Source organism: Mustelus asterias, chromosome 17 (assembly GCF_964213995.1).
Source record: "Mustelus asterias chromosome 17, sMusAst1.hap1.1, whole genome shotgun sequence".
NCBI lineage: Eukaryota > Metazoa > Chordata > Chondrichthyes > Carcharhiniformes > Triakidae > Mustelus > Mustelus asterias.
The window spans coordinates 11,288,541-11,311,485 of record NC_135817.1 but is presented as its reverse complement, the minus strand read 5'-3'; the positions used below and the strand labels follow the sequence as shown (position 1 = coordinate 11,311,485).

The 22,945-nt window shown below is 45.4% G+C and overlaps 1 protein-coding gene across 1 annotated transcript; it reads left to right on the top strand.

The window, feature by feature from the left end:
- Nucleotides 1-218: 218 nt before the first annotated feature.
- Nucleotides 219-21,801, top strand: adprhl1 (ADP-ribosylhydrolase like 1). Its single transcript, XM_078231955.1, has 7 exons — nucleotides 219-478; nucleotides 10,778-10,942; nucleotides 11,044-11,169; nucleotides 14,892-15,032; nucleotides 17,356-17,483; nucleotides 19,787-19,919; nucleotides 21,440-21,801. Exons 1-7 carry the CDS (start codon nucleotides 265-267, stop codon nucleotides 21,604-21,606), a joined length of 1,074 nt encoding a protein of 357 aa, XP_078088081.1. The 5' UTR covers nucleotides 219-264; the 3' UTR covers nucleotides 21,607-21,801.
- The last annotated feature ends 1,144 nt before the right edge of the window (nucleotides 21,802-22,945 follow it).

Here is a 22,945-nt window from a genome sequence, read left to right as displayed (position 1 = left end):
GCCCACATTTGTTTCAGAATTGTTGGAGAATAGAAGTTGTGTATAAACTAATTGTTATCTCCTGAGTTCCCATTTCCAAAAATACTCTAGCAGCCTGTAGTACGCTGAGAATGCTGATAACAATAGGCAATCCACATAAGGTTGACATTGCCTTTGATTGAGTCACTATATATAACCAGCTAACTGGTAGAGAGCTGCTCTTGAGGGACTGACTCCACTGTCCAGAAACAGACCAAGGCAAGTCTCAGCACACATCCTCTTGCAATGGAACAGTACAAGGCTGCCATGGTGCTAGGAGGAGTGGGAGATGCTCTGGGCTACAGGAACGCCATGTGGGAGAACTGTCCTTCAGGTGTGGTAATTCTAGCTGAATTGAAATCTCTGGGTGGACTGGAAGGCATTACATTAACGGAGGACAACTGGCCCGTCAGTGATGACACGCTTATGCACATAGTGACAGCTGAGGCACTTGTGTCAGGTAAGAACTTGTATAAAGATTTTGTATTTCATTGCATTAATTTCAGTGCAGCCCTGAGGGAGTGCTGCACTGTCAGCGGTGCAGTCTTTTGGATGAGTTGCTAAATCGCAGTGCAATCCACCCTCCGGGGTGGATGTAAAATATGACACAACACCATTTGGAGAAGAGCTGGGCAGTTCTTCCCAGTGCTCTCGCAAAGGGTCATCTGGACTTGAAACATCAGCTCTTTTCTCTCCTTACAGATGCTGCCAGACCTGCTGAGATTTTTCAGCATTTTCTCTTGGTTTCAGATTCCAGCATTCGCAGTAATTTGCTTTTATAGACACCACGATCTGGCTATTATTGATTGCTGTTTATATGAGCTTGCTGTGCACAAATTGGCTGATACCGGGTATCCTACATTACAACAGTGACTACACTTCAAAATTGTTTCAAAGAGCTTTTAAGTGCCCCAGGTTTGTGATAGTCACCCTAACAACGCAATTTATTTTTCACAAAACCTTCCAAACAATACTAACCCGATGGGCCAGCCTGGGCAGGTGGCAGCCAAGAAATTATGCTTTCTGGGTTCTCACAGGTTTGACTTGGAGGTCACCAACCACACCAGTTCAAAGCCTTCATCTGAAATACAGCAGCATTCCTCCCTGGATGCCAAAGCCGGGGGGAGCAACTCATAGGGACAATAGAGCAGGGAAAATAATCAAGTCAAGCTCCTTTGGGTTAACACCTGGGTGAAAATTCTAGCTCCTAGCATTTGTGTAAGCCATGTAAACTGTAATTATTAATTTGCGTCTGGAATGTTTCTAAGCCTGCAATCGTGGGTGTCACAGAGATCAATGATAATCTATCAGACGTACCTTATTTTAAAAAAAATTCATTCATGGGACACGAGCGTCGCTAGCAGGTCAGCATTTATTGCCCACTCCTAGTTGCCCGAGGGCAGTTGAGAGTCAACCACATTGCTGTGGCTCTGGAGTCACATGTCGGCCAGGTAAGGATGGCAGATTTCCTTCCCTAAAGTAGCGAACCTGATGGGTTTTTCCGACAATCGATAATGGATCCATGGTTATCAGTAGACTCTTAATTCCAGATATTTCTTTATTGAATACAATTTCTACCATCTGCCGTGGCGGAATTTGAATCCAGGTCCCCAGAACATGAGATGAGTTTCTGGATTAATAGTCGAGCGATAATATTACTAGGCCATCGCCTCCCCTGATTGCAGGACAGAAGGACTAGGAGAGATATTACACAACTGAGAGTGCCAAGGGAGCGGGACCATTGCAGCTAAAGTCCTATACAGTTAGTATGTCGTGAAGGCGGCCTTCATGACACACAACGACGCAGAATCGCTGAGCAGAAACTGATAACCAAGTTCCGCACACATGACGATGGCCTCAACCGGGATCTTGGGTTCATGTCACACTATCTGTAACTCCCACGACTTGCCTGGGTTTGCAAAATCTCACTAACTGTCCTGGCTGGAGACACCATCTCTTTAACCTGTGCTTAACCCTCTCTCCACTCACATTGTCTGTACCTTTAAAGACTTGATTATCTGTAAAGACTCGCATTCCAACCATTATTTTGTAAATTGAGTTTGTGTCTTTATATGCCCTGTTTGTGAACAGAACTCCCACTCACCTGATGAAGGGGCAGTGCTCTGAAAGCTTGTGGCTTGTGCTACCAAATAAACCTGTTGGACTTTAACCTGGTGTTGTGAGACTTCTTACTGCAGTTAGCTGATACCAAAGCTTCAGAGTAGGGCCCACCTGTTTCAGTGCCAACCTCACTCATTAACAGCCTAATAGTAAATGGTCTTCATCTAGTGGCAGCTCCTTAGCAGCTGATAGGTGCCTCTCTCATGCTGTGGTGGTTCAATTTGTTGTCACAATTGTAGAGGGATGTTGTGCAGAATGCAACAGTCGACCATTAGCTGACCCACTCTCACTGGGTTGTTTTTGAGTAACCCCAGATCTGTCCAGGATGAGGAAACATTTCTGGGGCTTTCCAGTGAACACCTTATGTCCACTTGCCTCTTGTTGCATCAAAGTTCAGCACAGGGGGCATGCAACATGAGCCTGGCATGAAGAAGAGAACTCTGGTGCCTAATCTACCGATGCTATGCAGGGTCAAAGACCGAAGAGAGGTTTTAGCACTGGCAGAGTAAGGAGACATCATGATAGCTGCGAGGAAAGTGGACAGACACTTGCTCAATGCATGGATCAGGATCACACAGTGATTGAATATGAAGAGAACAGAAACTCATATGGTTCACAAAGGCTTTGGGTTCACTGGGTAGAGTGTCAATAGCAACCTGAATAGTCAGTGTGAGCTGGACTTGGTGAAAAACCGGAAGCGTGCATAGACTTCTCTTCCTGCAGACTATCCATCAGGGACTTCCTCACTTGATTTTCATTGCCAAATAGAGCATTTGTCACATTTGATGCAGGCATGGTCTGCAGATTGAATATTACCACAAATAATATCTGCTTCAACATGAAAGAAGCACAAGAGAAAGGACTGCTGTTGCTATGACTGAAAATTCAATGTTTTTGGGAGTAGTAGGTAACAAATTTTGCAGGTCTTGGGCAAGGTGACCCACAGGATGACAGCATCCTTGGAGACTAAGCACTGTCCTTATGCACTGCTCTTCAAAAAAAGGTAGATAGCACTGGACCTAAAGGACCCATGAGCAGGTCAGAGGCTGCCATCCTCTGAGGACTCCAGCAGGTTCTGCCACTTCGGTCCAGTGGGAACGAAGTTGGCAAATTGATGCCAATCCTCAGATGTAGTCAGTACCTCCACGATCCTCCTGAAGATCTCTCGGGACGAATAAAAGTCCCAGAAATTTAACAATCCAAAGATAAATAGCAATGACCACAGGACGTGGGCATCACTGGACAGGTCAGTCTTTATTGCCCATCCCTAATTGCCCTTGAGGAGGTGATGATGAGTCACCTCCTTGAACTACTGCAGTCAATGTGGTATAGATCATATCAAATGCGATGAATGTCCCATTACGTAATACTGGGACCCACTGCTGGAGTCAGCATGATATTTGACTATTGCGAGTGCTTAGCTTCCACAAGATGCAGAGAAAGCCTTCAGAGCAACCCCAAAGTATACACAAAGTGCATGCAGAATACTCCCAGAGTATACAACCAATACCTGCAGAGTTCTCCCACAGTATACTCTCACTCTCTACTGTATATTCTCAAAGTATACACATGAACTTGCAGAGTAACCCAAAGTATACATACAGTACGTGTAGAATACTCCTAAAGTATATATATAGTTCATGCAGAATACTCCCACAGTATACCCACATGCCTCCAGAATATTCCCACAGTATGCACACAGTACTTGTAGAATACTCCCATTGTACACACACAGTACCTGTAGAACATTCCCACAGTATACACACTACCTGTAGAATACACCCACAGTTCACACAGTTACTTCAGAATACATAGAGTATCTATAGAATACTCCTGCAGTGTACACATTGTACTTTCAGAATACCCCCACAGTATACACACAGTATCTGTAGAATATTTCAAAGTATACATACAGTACCTGTAGAATACTCCTACTGTATATGCAAAGTACCTGGAGAATACTCCCACAGTACACACATAGCATCTGTAGAATACTCCCAAGGTACACAAAGTATCTCCAGAATATTCCCAAAGTATACATACAGTCCCTGTAGAATACTCCCAAAGTATACATATAGTACATGCACAATACTCTCATAGTACGCAAAGTACCTCCAGATTACTCCCACATTATGCACACAGTACCTGCAGAATACTCCTGCAGTATACAAGCAATACCTGCAGAATACTCCCGCAGTATACAGATAGTACCTGCAGAATACTCCTGCAGTATACAAACAGTACCCGCAGAATACTCCCGCAGTATACAGATAGTACCTGCAGAATACTCCTGCAATATACAAACAGTACCCGCAGAATACTCCCACAGTATACAAGCAGTATTTGCAGAATACTCCTGCAGTATACAAACAGTACTTGCAGAATACTCTCGCAGTATGTATACAGTGGGCCCGATATTACCATCAAGTTGCGCCCGTTTTCGGGCACGAAAACTTGGTAAAGTCGGGCATGAGGCGAGTAGCGCGATCCATGACCGCCTCCGCGGCCGTTCCCCTTTTACCAATTGCTGAAAATGGCGGCGATCGGGACCGCGCCCGAAACAGGCGCGATGGCAATTTAAATGCATTTAAATTGAATTAATGGGCTGGATGCCCCACTTTCACCAGCACTTTCCCCTTTATCACCGTGTTCACCAGTCCAGCTTCGGCGCGAAACAGACATGGTCCACAAAGGTGCAATTTGGGCGCTCCAGCTTCTGAGAAGGTAAGTTCAGAGCTTTTGGCAGCTCTCTGACTCAGATCGGTGGTTGGGGAGGAGGGAGGTGGGTCAGATGGCTCTCTGGTGGGGGTGGGGGAGGCGGGTCAGATTGCTCTCTGGTGGGGGGGAGGGAGACGGATCAGATGGCTCTCTGGTGGGGGGAGCAGGGTTGATTGGCCATGCTAATTTGACCCTAGTGTCAAAGAACAAAGAACAAAGAACAGTACAGCACAGGAAACAGGCCCTTCGGCCCTCCAAGCCTGTGCCGCTCATTGGTCCAACTAGACCATTCGTTTGTATCCCTCCATTCCCAGACTGCTCATGTGACTATCTAGGTAAGTCTTAAACGATGCCAGCGTGTCTGCCTCCACCACCCTACTTGACAGCGCATTCCAGGCCCCCACCACCCTCTGTGTAAAAAACGTCCCTCTGATATCTGAGTTATACCTCGCCCCTCTCACCTTGAGCCCGTGACCCCTCGTGATCGTCACCTCCGACCTGGGTTAAGCTTCCCACTGTTCACCCTATCTATACCCTTCATAATTTTGTACACCTCTATTAGGTCTCCCCTCATTCTCCGTATTTCCAGGGAGAACAAGCCCAGTTTACCCAATCTCTCCTCATAGCTAAGACCCTCCATACCAGGCAACATCCTGGTAAACCTTCTCTGCACTCTCTCTAAAGCCTCCACATCCTTCTGGTAGTGCGGCGACCAGAACTGGACGCAGTACTCCAAATGTGGCCTAACCAGCGTTCTATACAGCTGCAACATCAGACTCCAGCTTTTATACCCTATACCCCGTCCTATAAAGGCAAGCATACCATATGCCTTCTTCACCATCTTCTCCACCTGTGCTGCCACCTTCAAGGATTTGTGGACTTGCACACCTAGGTCCTTCTGTGTTTCTGTACTCTTGATGGCTCTGCCATTTATTGTATAACTCCCCCCTACATTAGTTCTTCCAAAATGCATCACTTTGCATTTATCTGGATTAAATTCCATCTGCCATTTCTCCGCCCAATTTTCCAGCCTATCTATATCCTGCTGTATTGTCCAACAATGTTCATCGCTATCCGCAAGTCCAGCCATCTTCGTGTCATCCGCAAACTTGCTGATAACACCAGTTACACCTTCTTCCAAATCATTTATATAAATCACAAATAGCAGAGATTCCAGTACAGAGCCCTGCGGAACACCACTGGTCACAGACCTCCAGCCGGAAAAAGACCCTTCGACTGCTACCCTCTGTCTCTTGTGGCCAAGCCAGTTTTCTACCCATCTAGCCACCTCTCCTTGTATCCCATGAGCCTTAACCTTCTTAACCAACCTGCCATGAGGGACTTTGTCAAATGCCTTACTGAAATCCATACAGACGACATCCACTGCCCTTTCTTCGTCAACTGTTTTTGTCACTTCCTCAAAAAACTCCACCAAATTTGTAAGGCATGACCTCCCTCTTACAAAACCATGTTGTCTGTCACTAATGAGATTGTTCCGTTCTAAATGCGCATACATCCTGTCTCTAAGAATGTTCTCCTACAACTTCCCTACCATGGACGTCAAGCTCACACTGGCCTATAATTACCCGGGTTATCCCTGCTACCCTTCTTAAATAACAGTACCACATTTGCTATCCTCCAATCCTCAGGGACCTCAACCTGTGTCCAATGAAGAGACAAAGATTTCCATCAGAGGCCCAGCAATTACATCTCTTGTCTCCCTGAGCAGGCTAGGATAGATGCCATCAGGCCCTGGGGATTTGTCAGTTTTAATGTTCCCTAAAAAACCTAACACTTCCTCCCTTGTAATGGAGATTCTCTCTAATGGGTCAACACCTCCCTCTGAGACACTCCCAGTCAACAAGTCCCTCTCCTTTGTGATTACCGATGCAAAGTATTCATTTAGGATCTCCCCTATTCCCTTGGGTTCTAAGCATAATTCCCCTCCTTTGTCCCTGAGAGGTCCGACTTTTTCCCTGACAACTCTTTTGTTCCTCACATATGAATAAAATGCCTTAGGATTCTCCTTAATCCTGTCTGCCAAGAACATTTCGTGACCTCTTTTTGCCCTTCTAATTCCCCGTTTGAGTTCTTTCCTACTCTCTCTGTATTCCTCCAGAGCTCCATCTGTTTTCAGTTGCCTGGACCCTAACGTACGCCTCTCTTTTCTTTTTGATCAGATCCTCAATTTCCCTGGTTATCCACGGCTCTCGAATCCTACCTTTCCTATCCTTCCTTTTTACAGGCACATGCCTGTCCTGCAGCCTTATCAATAGTTCCTTAAAAGACTCCCACATGCCAGACGTGGACTTACCCCCAACAGCCTCTCCCAATCAACGGCCACCAATTCCTGCCTAATCCGGCTATAGTTAGCCTTCCCCCAATTTAGCACCCTACCCTTAGGACAACACTCGTCCTTGTCCATTACTATCCTAAAGTTAACAGAGTTGTGGTCACTATTTGCCACATGTTCCCCTACCGAAACTTTGACGACCTGACCGGGCTCATTTCCCACAACTAGATCCAGTATAGCCCCCTCTCTAGTTGGGCTATCTACATACTGTTCCAAAGAACCTTCCAGTACGCATTTTACAAATTCCTCCCCGTCCAGACCCCCAGCCCTAAGCACTTTCCAGTCTATAGCAGGGAAATTGAAGTCTCCCAAGTCTCCCACAACAACCCTATTTTTTCTGCACATATCCAGAATCTCCTGACATATCCGTTCCTCCACTTCCCGTGGGCTGCTGGGTGGCCTGTAGTATACCCCCAGCATAGTGTCAGGGGGATTAGAAGGGTAAATATGTGAGGTTACGGGAATAGGGCCTGGGTGGGATTGTGGTCGGTGCAGACTCGATGGGCTGAATGGCCTCTTTCTGCAATGTAGGGTTTCTATGATTTGTTACGCCTGGCTATTCACACTGAGTGTATGTTTGAGCAAAGGTGAATTAGAGGAAAATATTGATGATCAAATTGGCTATAAGCTGTGCCTGAGTTTTGAATGTGTTTGAAAATACTTCACACAAATCATTCCACCACACCTCCCGCCACCACCCCGCCCCCCCCTCCTCCCCCACCACCCCGCCCCCCCTCCTCCCCCACCACCCCGCCCCCCCTCCTCCCCCACCACCCCCCACCCCCATCAGTGACCCATCATTGTCCAGCTCTTACTTTTAAGGGCTGGGGAAAGTTGGCACTCACGATGGAATGTGAGATATTCTGTGAATTTGTATTCACTCATTAGCTTGACATCCGAATCCTGTCCCAGAGATAATTCACATTATTTAGACATGGTTTCGGGCACCCAGAATAGCACGCAGCAGATTAGTGCCCAATAGTGATGAGTGTGGAAACTAATGTAACAGAAAATAAACAGACCCAAACACTGCATTTGTGTATCACTCTGTAAGCATGAGGCATGGGGGACCAGTTCAAATTCATTGTTTGCATTCTTCTCAGCAGGCTGCTTCTGCGACAGCCGATCCAGGCTACATGCTGCAAATTTAGGGATAAATGGCCAAGAGTAGCAAGTCCAAAATTAACGAGGGAAGAAGTTCACATTGCTGAAGGGTACCGGGGCCGCAGGTACGGCCTACATTGGAACCTCAGCAAAGAATATTTTCATTATCCACACCCATGTCTCAGAATTCAAATCATATGTCACTGGTCAACAATAATTCTTTGCTTCCTATGTTGTCATGCTCACTGCTTGAAAATGTTTCCCAGAGTTTATTCATCTGTTTATGGCTGGTCATCATTTCTCCCCCTGTTGATTTACATTTGCATTGGGCAGAATCTTGCTGCCCCCATCATGGCAGGGAACTGGCCAGGGCGGCACGGTAGCACAGTGGTTAGCACTGCTGCTTCACAGCTCCAGGGTCCCGGGTTCGATTCCCGGCTCGGGTCACTGTCTGTGTGGAGTTTGCACATTCTCCTCGTGTCTGCGTGGGTTTCCTCCGGGTGCTCCGGTTTCCTCCCACAGTCCAAAGATGTGCGGGTTAGGTTGATTGGTCAGGTTAAAAATTGCCCCTTAGAGTCCTGATACGTAGGTTACAGGGATTAGCGGGTAAATATGTGGGGGTCGGGCCTGGGTGGGATTGTGGTCGGTGCAGACTCGACGGGCCGAATGGCCTCCTTCTGCACTGTAGGGTTTCTATAAAAAAAAAATGTGGCGAGCTGTTTGAAAGTCCTTTCACTTCAGCAGGAGGGGCCATAACATTTCAACCACTGTGCCTTCGAGTCCTGTGTGTTGCTTTGAATGGCTTCAGCACTCTTTCCACTGGTCCTGCTGTTGCTCGCACCTCCTACGACTCTCACCAGCTTTTGTAGATGCGCCATAGAAAGCATTCTTCCTGGTTGTATCGTAGCTTGCTATGGCTCCTGCTCTGTCCAAGACCGCAACAAACTATAAAAGGTCGTGAATGTAGCCCAGTCCATCACTCAAACCAGCCGCACATCCATTGACTCTGTCTACACTTCCCGCTGCCTCGGAAAAGCAGCCAGCATAATTAAGGACCCCACACACCCGGACATTCTCTCTTCCACCTTCTTCTGTCAGGAAAAGGACAAAAGTCTGAGGTCATGTACCAACCGACGCAAGAACAGCTTCTTCCTCGCTGCCATCAGACTTTTAAATGGACCTACCTCGCACTAAGTTGATCTTTCTAGATCTTATGGAGGAAAGGTTGAGGGAACTTGGGCTTTTCTCTTTGGAGCGGAGGAGGTTGAGAGGAGACTTGATAGAGGTTTATAAGATGATGAGGGGGATAGATAGAGTGAACGTTCAAAGACTATTTCCTCGGGTGAATGGAGTGGTAACTAGGGGGCATAACTATAGGATTCATGGTGGGAGATATAGGAAGGATGTCCGAGGTAGGTTTTTTACTCAGAGAGTGGTTGGGGTGTGGAATGGACTGCCTGCAGTGATAGTGGAGTCAGAAACTTTAGGAACATTTAAGAAGCTATTGGATAGGCACATGGAGTACTTCGGGATGATAGGGAGGAAATAGCTTGATCTGGGTTTCAGACAAAGCTCGGCACAACAACGTGGGCCAAAGGGCCTGTTCTGTGCTGTACTGTTCTATGTTCTATGTTCTTTCTCTACACCCTAGCTATGACTTTAACACTACATTCTGCACTCTCCTTTCCTTCACTATGAACGGTATGCTTTGTATAGCATGCAAGAAACAATACTTTTCACTGTATGCTAATACATGTGACAATAATAAATCAAATCCTACCAATGCAGTCCTCCTCTCTATTCTCAATTAGTTATCTACTCTCTATTCAATTTTATTTTAGTTTGGCCAAATAATGCAAGTTGTTGTTGTTATCCAATAATATCTTGGATTCATAAAACACCTTTAATGTAGGAAGATGTCCCAGGGAGTGATTATCAGACTGAACCAGATGAGGAGATAATGGGTGGATTCTCTGACCCCTCCCCGCAGTGTGTTTCTTGGCAGCAGGAGGTGGCCCACCATTGGTTGGCGGTCGGATCTTCTGGTCCCACCTCTGTCAATGGGATTTCCCACTGAATGCACCACCAACAAACCCACGGCGGGGATGCACCATTGGTGGGACGGGAAGATCCTGCCAGCGTGAACAGCCGGAAGACCTCGTCCTTTGGGACAGGTGACCAAAAGCTTGGTCAAAGAGTTTGGTTTTAACAAGCGAACCAAAGGAGAAGTGAGTTGAAGAGGTTTCTGAGGGAATTTCAGAGTTTAAGGCCTAGACAGCTAAAAACATGACCACCAGTGGTGTTAAATCAGGGATGCACAAGTGAGGAGAATTGGACGAATGCCGACTTCTCAGAAGGTTGAAGGACTGGAGGAGATAAGCATGCTGAATCCGTGGAGAGATTTGAACCTGCATTTTTAAGAGTTTTCCAAAAGAATAACTTTGTCCATAACTGAATTCCTAGATTTCTGGTGTCTTGAGGATCTTTATCGCGAAATGGTGAAGGTGTATGTTGAGATTGTTGAAAAAATCCATAAGAGGCGCCCAGATCCAGCGACCATTGAAGGCTGCACTCAGCTTAAACCAGATAATTATATCCTGGGATGGCACACACCTTTTAATGTGAAAGGTACGTGGAACCACCTGCATGTTAACCTGACAAACTGCAGTATCGCAATGTTTAACCACAGAAATTAACTCTCTTCTTTCCCAATGTCTTGTTTTCTGAAGGGTCGGGATTTGGTGCAGCCACTAAGGCCATGTGCATCGGGATGAGATACTGGCAACCTGAGAATCTAGACAATCTTGTTCAAGTGAGCATTGAATCGGGTCGAATGACACACAACCACCCCACAGGTAATCACCCACCGGTAATACGAACAATAGAATTAGGAGCAGGAGTAGGCCACTCTGCCCTTCGAGCCTGCTCCGCTATTCAATAAGATCGTGGCTGACCTAATTTTAACCTCAATGTTGAGCCTGTCTATGGTTTGCTTTATTTAAGCAAAGACTTCATTTTAAGATATTTCTGCCCATGCAATTATATTTAATGCTAAGCTTAAAAAGATAACTTGACTATGTTTTAAAACTCAGAAGGTATGCTGGGTTAGGTAGAAATTGACTGCATTTTTGAAAAGTACAATGCAATCGAAACAAGCTTTGCATAAGCCAAACAAAGTTTTTCATAACAACATCTGCAAGGCCAGGCCTGTTTCTTCAAGTCAGAGACAGCATGTGCCAAACAATTTCAATAACAAGATAATGAATCACATCTATATAGTTTCAGCTCTATGTTTTCAGTTTAGTTCAGCTGTGTTTTGGAGTTCTGTTTTGATCAGTACAGGACTGGCAGAGGAAGCCAGTCTCTCTCTTTCTAGCTTTTCACTTTTCTTTTCGTTCTTGTAATAATTTAATTTTAAGTTCTGTTCAATGAAAGAAATTCATTTAAACTCCGTACTAATGCTGTCTTCGTCTATTCAAAGGATTGAATGGACCCTGTACTCAACTTCACATTCCCGTCTACCCGCAATAACCTTTCACCCCCTTGCTTATCTCGAATGTATCTACTCCTGCCTTAAAGATATTCAGCATCGCAACCATCCTTTGAGGGAGAGAATTCCAAAGTCTCATAACAGTCAGAGAGTCTTTTTTCCTCATCTCGGTCTTAAATGAGTGACCCTTTTTCATAACATAACATAAACTCTGTTCTCCTATTCAATAAGATGATGATTGATCTTGTACATGAACTACCCTATCTATACATCCCTTGATTCCCTCAGTCCCCAAAAATCTATCGTTGTGCATGTTGGGGCAGGTCCCTTTAAGAGAATGAGTCAGGTGAGCTAGGACTCAAGCTCCACCTTGGATTGAGCTTGCCTACGCAGCCTTGTGCTGAATGTTCTAGGAGAAAGACATGTAATAAACTGTTCCATTAATTTATTACTACTGACCTTGTGGTCCTCATGAGTCTTCAATATCAGATCTCAACCATAATGGGTGGAATTCTTGCAAAAAAAATTCTAAGTGCTGAATTTGCATTAAAATTGGAGTAAATCCCGCTGCTTTTTTCAGTGAATCTCCCACACTGTGCATTACAGAGTGCTTCAGTGTGAATCACACTGAAAATCATGGGGCATGGCCTATTCCCGCTGGAGAGGCCAGCAGCATAGTGCTGAGCGGGCCACTGCACATGCGCCAATCTGTCATAGCCGAGATTGATGCATGCGCAGTAGGCCGCACTGCTGGCCTCTCGATCGCTGGCCAGCTCCGAGACCCTGCAATGCTGCCCCTCTGATCCCTCCATCCCCGATCGCTGGCTTGCTGGATGGCTCCGGGCCAGCCCTTCCCCCCTCTCTCCGCAGCCCTGACCCCCCCTGCAGGCCGACGCCTCCTGCCGATGACCAGCCCCGATCGCTGTCCACTTCCGCCTGTCTACAATCCCAAATGCGGAGTGGCAGCGGGAGCCCCCACCCCCACCAATTGCCCCCTCCCCCACAGGCCCCGCCCCCAATAGGCCTGATGCCCGATGGGCAGTGCCAAGGTGCCACATTGGGTAGTGCCAACAGGCCAGGCTAGCACTGCCAAGCTGACAATGTCCCGCTCCGACCCCTGAACTCCAGGAGGGCCACCATGGCCTCCCTTCACTCCAGCGGGATTGGGCCACCAGGTCCCTGTTAGTGGGGAGCTGTTGTAAATCCCGTTAGAGTGAAACACTCCTGGCAGAGTGAGGAGAGGCTAGCGGGCCTGGAAACTTCAGTCCTGGGCCCACTAATTGGATGGTAATGCTGATTTTAATATTTTAATCAGCTCTGCTCCGATTTCTGGCATGGAGCTGATGATGCCGGAAATCCAGCGGCCAGGCACGTGCGGAGGCCGTGGCACCCAGCGGGAAGCCCGCTACACGGCTTCCGCTTATGTCTCCCGGGCTGGGAGAATTGCCCCCAATATCTATCACTCTCTATTTTGAATATCTTCAAGGACAGAGTGTTCACGGCCCTCTGGGATACAGAAATTTAAAGATACACAACTTCTTAGGTGAAGATATTTCTCCTCATTCTTCTTTCAGCTTCTCCTATTTCACTTTGGGTTGCCACATTGCAGGTGAATCACCCTTCGCCATCTCCTCCTGTCAGTCCCCCATTCCTCACCCAATCCCGCTGTCTCTCGCCACTGCATCTTTCCATCTGGTCTCAGGCATTCCTCTTATCCTTCTTCCAGGCAGTCCCATCTCCATCACTCACCTCACCACATTCCTCTCTCCTGCAACAACTGACCAGGCCATTTCAATCTCAGCTACTTCCTTCGATGCTCCCACAATCTTCACTGACGCACCCCCCCCCCACCGATGTGCTGGTTCCTGATTTTGTCCTTTCGCATTATTTCACACATCCATCTCAACATCCACATCTCATTAGTATACAATGGTTGTTCCTCTCTACCTGAGGTTTTGCACTCTATAACAAGGCCAGTCTCACAACTCTCTTGTAGAATCTTTATTTCAGCTTCTGCAGTAATTTTCTATCACTTACATCTCCATTGCCCTTCTTCCAATAACCAAAATGGGATGTACTGTTCTATAATCTAATTGCATCTGTTGGGGGAATTCAGAGCAAGAGACACAATGACAAAAGTAGTCATTCTGGAGTGAAATGAGGAAGCACTTTTTCCACACAAAGCTTTGTGAAAATCTAGGTTTGTGTTGGGTGAGAGTAGCAAAGAATATGGGTGAATGGAGCTAGGGTACATCAGCCATGATCTAATTAAATGATGTCCCAGGTGATAGGATTGCTGAATGGCCTATACCTGTTTCTGTCTTCATACAATCTGAAGCTCCATTGACCGAAATGCTCCCGGCCGCCGCCCACTGTGGGAATTGTAGCAGGCGAGGCAGAAACTTTGGCGGACCCATTCAAAGGTCCGGTCTTGGGGTGTGTGTGGCCAGAGAATCCTGCCCATTATTTATTCTAGCTGATTAAATACTCTGAAATTTGGCCTGAGGTTTTACCTACGCCCATCAATCACCTGACTGGGAAATCATAAATATGTGATAATGAAAGGGGAGAGAGGCTGAAACTATTAAAAGGAAGCAAAGCATTAATTAAATAGACAATGATGGAGCCACAGCAAATAACGCTCAGTAAGGTCTGAGCAAGTCCCAAGTGACTTATTAGTGGATTCAAGCAGGTTGAGGGAAAACAACTCCTCTTATCTGGTGTTTTTGTTTATCATTTAAATCTGTGCCTTCTGGTTACTAAACCTTCTGCTTCTGGAAACAGCCCCCCATCACTTCTCTGAAAACCTCTTGCAATTCTGAACTCCTCTATCAAATCTCCTCTTGACCTCTCTAATCTCTGCACGTTATTGAAATCTGTCATACCTGGTACTATCCTTTTAAATCCACTTTGTACTCTTTCCAAGGCCTTCCCTAAGTATGGTGCAGAGATTTGGAGATGTCACTGCAGTGAGGCCTAACGAATAGCCTTTCTCCTTTGCGAGTATTTACCCTCTTCCATTTGGTTGGGTACTATTGAATCAGTTTCCAATGTCCTTTCACTCTTGTCTGTCTGGATTCATGGCAGGTTTCCTGGGATCACTGTGCACAGCTCTGTTCGCATCTTATGCTGTCCAGCGCAAGCCCATGGTGGAGTGGGGAAGAGAGATGTTAAAAGTTGTTGGTGTGGCTGAGGCCTACTGCAGGAAAACCATTCGTCACATGTCAGGTAAGAGCTTTATGATGGGGGCAGGGTGGGGGACCAACATCTCAATTAAAAGCATCTCAGTTTAAGATCTGACTCTGGGAGAGATTCCAGGAAATGCTTCTGTGGATTGGCCCTTGTTTCCTGCAAGTAGGATTTGAAGTGAGTTCCCAGGATGTGAATATGATGCATAGACCTCCCACCCCTTCAGGCCACATTCCCTACCCCACCTTGCATTTATATAGCATCTTTAATGTGGGAAGATGTTCCAGTGTGCTTCACAGGTGGTTGATTGAAGATTGGCACTGAGCAATAGAAGATATTAGGTGACTAAACTCTGAACAAGGTTGGTCATAAAGAAGGTCTTTAGGGAGGAGAAAGAAGTTGAAATATTTAAGGGAGAAATTTCAGGATCTGGGACTTGGGCAGCTGATGGCACGACAGCCATTGGGAAAGCTCACGTCAGATTGGAGGAATATAGAGTTCTTGGAGGATTGTAGAACTGAAAGAGGAAGTGATCCTGGAGGAATTTGAACACAATTATAACAATTTTTAAAACAGCACATTGCCGGACTGATTTGATTTGATTTATTGTCGCATGTATTGGGATACAGTGAAAAGTATTGCTTGTGTGTGCTATATAGACAAAACCGTTCATTCATAGAGTACATAGGGGAGAAGGAAAGGAGAGGGTGCAGAATATAGTGTTACAGTCATAGCTAGGGTGTAGAGAAAGATCAGCTTAATATAAGGTAGGTCCATTCAAATGTCTGATGGCAGCAGGGAAGAAGCTGTCCTCAAGTCGGTTGGTGCATGACCTCAGACTTTTCCTCGACTGAAGAGAGTATGTCTGGGTGCTTGGAGTCCTTAATTATGCTGGCTGCTTTTCCGAGGCAATGGGAAGTGTAGATGGAGTTAAAGGATGGAAATCTGGTTTGCATGATGGACTGGGCTATATTTACAACCCTTTGCAGTTTCTTGCGGTCTTGGTCAGAGCAGGAGCCATACCAAGCTGTGATACATCCGGAAAGGACGCTTTCTATGGTGCATCTGTAAATATTGCTGAGAGTCATAGCGGACATGCCGAACTTCCAGAGGCCATTGGTGGCCAACAAGCACAGGGGTGATGAGTGAGTGGGATTTGATGCAGTTTAGGACACAGGCATTAGAGTTTTGTATGATTGTAAATGTCACAGGGTGCAGTATAGGAGGCCAGGTGGGAGAATAGCTGAATCTAGAAGATATGGGTAAGGGTTTCAACAGCTGATGAGTTGAGTAATGGGCAGGAATGTTACCGAGGTGGAATTGGCAGCTTTACCAGCAGAAATGGTGTGGGGTCAGAAGCTCAGGCTGTAGCCAAATAGGATGCCCAGGTTTTGGACAGTCAGTTTCAGTCTCAGACATTGGCTAGGGAGAAGGATAGAACAGGGCAGTGGAACGGGAACAGTGTGGTGGGAACTAAATGTTGGACAAGCAAGCTGACAACACAAACCATAGAATCCCTACAGTGCAGAAAGAGGCCATTCGGTCCATCGCTCTGCACCAACTCTGAAAGAGCATCCCACCTAGGCTCTCACCTCCACCGTATCCCTGTAATCCTGCACATTTACCATGGCTAATCCACCTAACCTAAACATCTTTGGACTATGGGAGGAAACCGGAACACCCAGAGGAAACCCATGCAGATTGTTACCCCTTACTCTGAGATTATGCTGCCTGCTCCAAGACTCCCAAAAGGAAAAAACAGTTTAGATTAGCATTCTTATTTCCCCATTTTACTGGTGTTCCATTTTAAAGTATACAAAACCAGTTCAATCTAGTATTCTTATTCCCGAGATACTGCGAAACGGAAAATGCTGGAAAATTTCAGCAGGTCTGACAGCATCTGTGGAGAGAGAACAGAGCCAATGTTCCAGTCATCTAGACTCGAAACGTTGGCTCTATTTCCCTGTTTTACTGTTTTTTTCCTTATGGGATCTCACACAAGGGGAAACAACCCTTCAGCTTCTACCCTGTCAAGCCCCCTGAGAATCCTATATATCTCAATAAAATGCCAAATAGGAATGTCAACATTCAAATGATTATGTCCTTCATGGCAACACCATAACCAGAGGCAACTTCTCAACCAATCAATACTCTTTTCTCCTGTAGCATAAAATATGACCTTTTGAAATTTAAAATTCTTGTATTTGTCCTAATGAATGTAAGATGAAAAACCTCAGTAACATTTCTCCCTTTTTAGCAATATTCAAAAGAAAATGTAGCAAGAACCATTATTTTCTTTAATTGTTCAGTAGCATCCTGAAATTGTAAGAATGGACTCACTAAGATGCAATTTTTGCCTCAGAGTACCAAGAAAATTGGTTTTATTTTGAAACCAAGTGGCAGTCGTATTTGGAAGAAAGAGGAATTGCAAAGGAAGGGCAGAACACACCAACGTTTCCTAAGAATTACGATGCAGAGAAAAGAGATCAGGTTGGTGCAGTCGATATTGAATTCTGAATTAAAATCCTGCCATTTGAAGCTCTACAGGGATGAATAGAATTGTTTCCCACCTGGCACAAGTTGACCAACCAGTGGCATCTTGTCAAAGTGTGGCCTTGCGTGCCACACTTTGACTGATTGACTGTGTACCAGGTGCTGAGGACCACTGGAGATGCCCACTCAAGTAGGTTGGCCCTACATTGTGGTGGAGCAGGGATAGAGTGAGCATTAGTGTAATGCCACAGTGTCGGAATGTAGTTACAAGAGATCTTAAAAGCACACTGGTGGAAAGATCTTTGTAAGGGGAGAGGCAGGGGCATCATCTCTCCTTATACAGTCAGTTGGCATGTGTGTACATGAAGGGACCCAACTAGTATGGCACTAGGAAGGCCAAGGTTGGTTGGTTTCATACCTGTATTCTAGAAGGAAAAGGTTTGGTACCAATGTTCTTTTCTGTGAGGCTTGACTGGGTTGCTCTGTGAGCACTGGAATAGTTGGTAAAGGAGGTCAGGAGCTGAGTAGCCCTGGAAGAACACAAGCTGAGTTGGTCAGAGTTGTTCAGCTTTGTATCTGTGATCTGGTATGTTTGATGTTGGTTAGATTTATATCTGTGCTACGTAACAACATAGGAGAGAGATGGTTTGGTGGTTGGCTGAGGTGACCAGTTAGTCACATTGCTCTGATTGGTTCTTCTAGACATCCTGATTCCATTTTAATGTCTTTGGAATTTGTACTTTACAGTTCTGCAAATGATCGGCCTTGTTAGAAGCCGCTGCTTTAAATCTCTGCAATGCTGCTATTCAGTCTTTTAAAACTCAACCAGTTCAACACAATAAATAGTCATTTTTGGTATAAAACATGGGTTGAAGTTTGAGTTGTAGGCACTTACTGTGTTTGCCTGGGATCACATTTGGTCACCATTGGCTGGTTTGGAATCTTCTCTGGATGGTTGTGGCTGATTCATTGGCTATCTTTGCTCTGGGATGTTCATCATTGATTGTTTTGATATCTGTGGTCTGGGAGGATCAGGGTGGGCCAATTCTAGACCTAATGTGTGAAGGTCAGACTTTGTTGGTTACGTATTTGGTCTGTGATAATATGGAGTAGAAAGTCAGTTGGTTATGGTCAGGGCTGGTTGGATTAGTATCTTTGCTCTGGGAGTGTTAGGATATTTGATTTTATGTCTACGCTTGGCTAAGGTTGGACTTGGTTTGATAACTGTTCTCTGGATTAGTTGGTTTGTTATCTATGCTTTGTAATGGTTGGAAATGGTCACTTCACTAATGGTTTGATTTTAGTGAGACTGTTAGCTGTGCTTTGGGGTGGTTAGGCCATTTTGCTTTCTCTGCATTGAGAAATTTGGTGTTTATCAGTCAGTATCAGTTCTCTCTGAGTTTCAGGGTTCATCACTTTAATTGCTGTGTTCAGGGATTACCAGTTTCACCACCTCCAGTATCATTCCAACCTCAAACCCATCTTCCCCCTCCCCTTTCAGCATTCTGAAGTGACCGTTCCCCCTCCCCCCTCAACACCCTGGTCCACTCCTCAATCACCCACTTCCCTTCCCAAGCAAACATAGAAGTTGCTGCATCTTACTTTTCACCTCCCCCATTCCCACTATCCACAGCTCCAAACATTCCTTCCAGCTGAAATGGTGACGAACTCATACTTATTCTCTGTTCCACTCCCAACTTGACCAATTACAACTCATTTCATTTCAATGTTTCTGGTGAAACTTGTGATAAAGGTGATTGAGTTTGCAGATCCATTGAATCATCGAACCAGTGCAGAAGAATGTCATTCAGCCCATTGAGCCTACACCAATCCTCCAAAAGAGCATCTTACTCACTGCGAGCCACTGTGCCATCATGCCACCCTTGGAAATTCTCTGCGGGCCTCAAATTGAGAACCATATTTTGTTTCTTTACTTGCCCCATTGCTACCCCTTTTTATCCGGCACCATCAACCCCTTTTATTCCTGCCTCCCACCCCCTCCCTGTACTCCCTCGTTGTTCCTCACCCAGCCTCAGTACTTGCCTCAAAACTGACAAAACTTTTCCATTTCTGATGGAGAGTCATTGGCCTGAAAAAGTTAACCCTGTTTTTCCCTCTCTCCACCCCACACAGGCCATTGAATATTTCTATATTTTTCTGTCTTTAGCTTAGATTTCAGAATCATCAGGACCTTTGTTATCGTGTATATATGACGTAAGGGAGGGATTTGAGAGAATAAATGATATAAATTATGAATCATAAACAAAAGATTAATCCACAGTCAAATTCATCCATCAAAGGTCTACAAGCAATGGAGCTCCGAAGGTGTGGGAGGGAGAAGAGGACACGATGCTCCGATGATAGCCTATGATGCCCTCCTCTCAGCTGGGGGTGACTGGACAGAGCTGTGTAATCATGCCATGTTTCACGGAGGTAAGAGGTTTCAATACAACCATGAATTATTTGCATCGAGATTTGCAGGAATCAGATCAGCATTGACTGAGGTTGAAGGACGGAAATGACCTTGGGTCACTGCTGAAATATTTTAATGAAATTCCTCACTGCTTTAATAGCAATGGCCCATAACTCTCTGGAGAGGGAAATTGCATGTTTCAAGTTTAAGGGCAGCAGAGCTTCTTCAGTGTCTCCTCGGTGAGAGGTTTTCTTGAACTGATCAGAAATGGCAGTTTCCGGTGGGTTAGCCTTGTGGCAGAGTCATATTACTACAAGTCAGATGTGACGCCAGGCTGATGATATTTCACCACACTAACACTGTTAATATACATTGGAAGCCATGAGCCAATTAAATCTTGGCTGAATTACATCTCTACTCCATTTATCCACCATAGCTATAAAGCCCCAATGGCCCCAGCAAATAAAACTCCGCTGACCTTTTATCTCAAAAGCTCCAATTGTTCCCCAGCATCTATCCCCTTCATGGATGAAGATGGTTCCAAATTTTTATTCCCTTTGTACAATTTCCCTGCTTTTCCCTCCTGATCAGTCCTGTTCGTGTATTAACATCAAGGCCCCTCATAATGAACTCCCTCAAAGGAAGTAATTTCTCTCTAGCGACCCGAACAAATCCTTCAAATTTTGATGAAATCACACTTTAGTTTTCTATACACAGGGGAATATAGCCTCAGTTTACTCCACTTTGCCTCATGATGTAGCCCTGGTGAAGCTGTGCTGCACCCTCTCCAAAGGCCAATTCATCCTTCCTGAGATATGATGCGCAGAACTGAATCCATTCCTCCTCAAATCTCAAACTGGTATCTGTTTGTGGGTTCAGGATTTCTCCTGGTGCTTTAAGAGTGTTACATCCAAGAAACCTTATAGTATAACGGGTGCTTGTATTACAGACTCCCTGGTGTATTCTCTCTGAACATAACGTTCAGTATGGGAGGAATGATCCAAGATGCTCTAGAATTCATTGATCAAAATGCAATTATGATCCATATCATCAGCCAATATCGCACACTTGGCGAATGTCAGACTGGACTGACATCCTGCTGTATGTGGCATCATCCTGTGTACAGACTGAATCATAGAAAGAATCATAGAATCAACAGTGCAGAAGAAGGCCATTCGGCCCATTGAGTCTGCACTGACAACAACCCACCCAGGCCCTATCCCCATATCTTCATGTATTTACCCTAGCTAGTCCCCATGACACTAAGGGGCAATTTAGCATGGCCACTCCACCTACCCCGCATATCTTTGGACTATGGGAGGAAACCGGAGAACCCAGAGGAAACTCACGCAGACACGGGGAGAATGTGCAGACTCTGCACAGACAGCGACCCAAGCCAGGAATTAAACCTGGGTCCCTGGTTCTGTGAGACAGCAGTGCTAACCACTGTGCCGCCACTGGTTGCTGCCACGTCAGCCAACACAACGCTTCAAAAAACCAACTGAAGGAAAACACTTCACATCTTACTTTATCTCAACAGGTGAGAGCGGGGCCACTGGATCAATTGCAGGCTGTCTCTATGGCCTTCTTTATGGAATGACCAACATTCCCAAAGGGCTGTACCAGAATTTAGAATTCAGGGAAAGACTGGAGGAACTTGCGGAAAAACTGCATAAAGCAGCCAATGGCACCAAAACCCCGGTGTAAGGGGGCAAGTGGAACACAACCAGTCACTCTGCAAAGAGAACAACAGTGTCAGACTTATAGATTCTCTCTGGCACCTACAAAACTACTCTCTCAACAATGAATAATAAATATTTGTGGCACTCAGACAGATCAAAAGATATAATTGTGAATGAGCAAGGCTTTTCTTTAAATATAATAAATATGTACCTCATCATTCATGGAGAATGTGAATCTTCTTTGGGCTTCTCCTGCTGAGAGCCAGAACTTGGGCAGAAGTTCAACTACAGTGCAGAAGGAGGCATTCAGCTCATCAAGTCTGCACTGACCCACCCTTTTTAAAAATCTTACCCAGGCCCTAGCCCCGTAACCCTCTGCATTTACCCCGCTAAGCCCTAACCTACACATCTTGGGACACTAAAGGGCAATTGAGCATGACCAATCCACCTAACCAGCACATCTTTGGACTGTGGGAGGAAACCGGAGCACCCGAAGGAAACTCACACAGACACGGAGAGAACATGCAGACTCCGCACAGTGACCCAAGGCCGGAATTGAACCCGGGTCCCTGGCGCTGTGAGGCAGCAGTGCTAACCATTGTGCCACCGTATGTGCATAATTGGAATTTCTGGCCAACCTCCATTGAAGTTACAGTTGTTGATTTCGAGAAACACCAAATTCACCTCAGGATGTTTACAAAGTGCCTTACAATATACGCACAGTGTACTTTCCAGTATAAAGCGTATACTTCATATGATACTTTCTAATAATAAGTGTGTATATATACCTTAAAATATAAGTAGAGTGAGCTTTATAATATTTATGTATTGTGTGTGTTTTTCTGTATTAAACATCAAAGACATGTTGCCAGATTCTAAATTATAATCTCAGCCCAATCATACCTCCATCATAATTTAGATTCCTACCAAATGGCAATGTGAAAGACTTATTTTGATTTTTAAAAACAGCAAAGGCTTTTAGGATTAAATTATGAGGGCAGGTTGCATAAACCTGGCCAGTATCTTTAGACTTTAGAAAATCGAAGAGTGATCTCATCCAGGTGTTTAAAATAACTAGGGTCCATTCATTCCTCAGAATAGATGGAGACAGCACTGATAGTTGAGTTTCTTTTAATTGAGCAGAATTTAAAATTAACAGAGATAAAAAAAACGGAAAGAGAGCGAGAGCGATACCAGCAAAAACCAGTCCTGACACAAACTTGACCCAAACCTTTGACCCAAAGGGCGGCACGGTAGCACAGTGGTTAGCACTGCTGCTTCACAGCTCCAGGGGCCTGGATTCGATTCCCGGCTTGGGTCACTGTCTGTGTGGAGTTTGCACATTCTCCTCGTGTCTGCGTGGG

Excerpts from the sequence above, each read along its gene's own strand:
- adprhl1 (XM_078231955.1), top strand. The coding sequence starts at position 265 with ATGGAACAGTACAAGGCTGCCATGGTGCTAGGAGGAGTGGGAGATGCT. Across the intron at positions 479-10,777 it reads AGCTGAGGCACTTGTGTCAG|ATTTCTGGTGTCTTGAGGAT; the intron begins GTAAGAACTTGT and ends CTGAATTCCTAG. Across the intron at positions 15,033-17,355 it reads AACCATTCGTCACATGTCAG|AGTACCAAGAAAATTGGTTT; the intron begins GTAAGAGCTTTA and ends TTTTTGCCTCAG.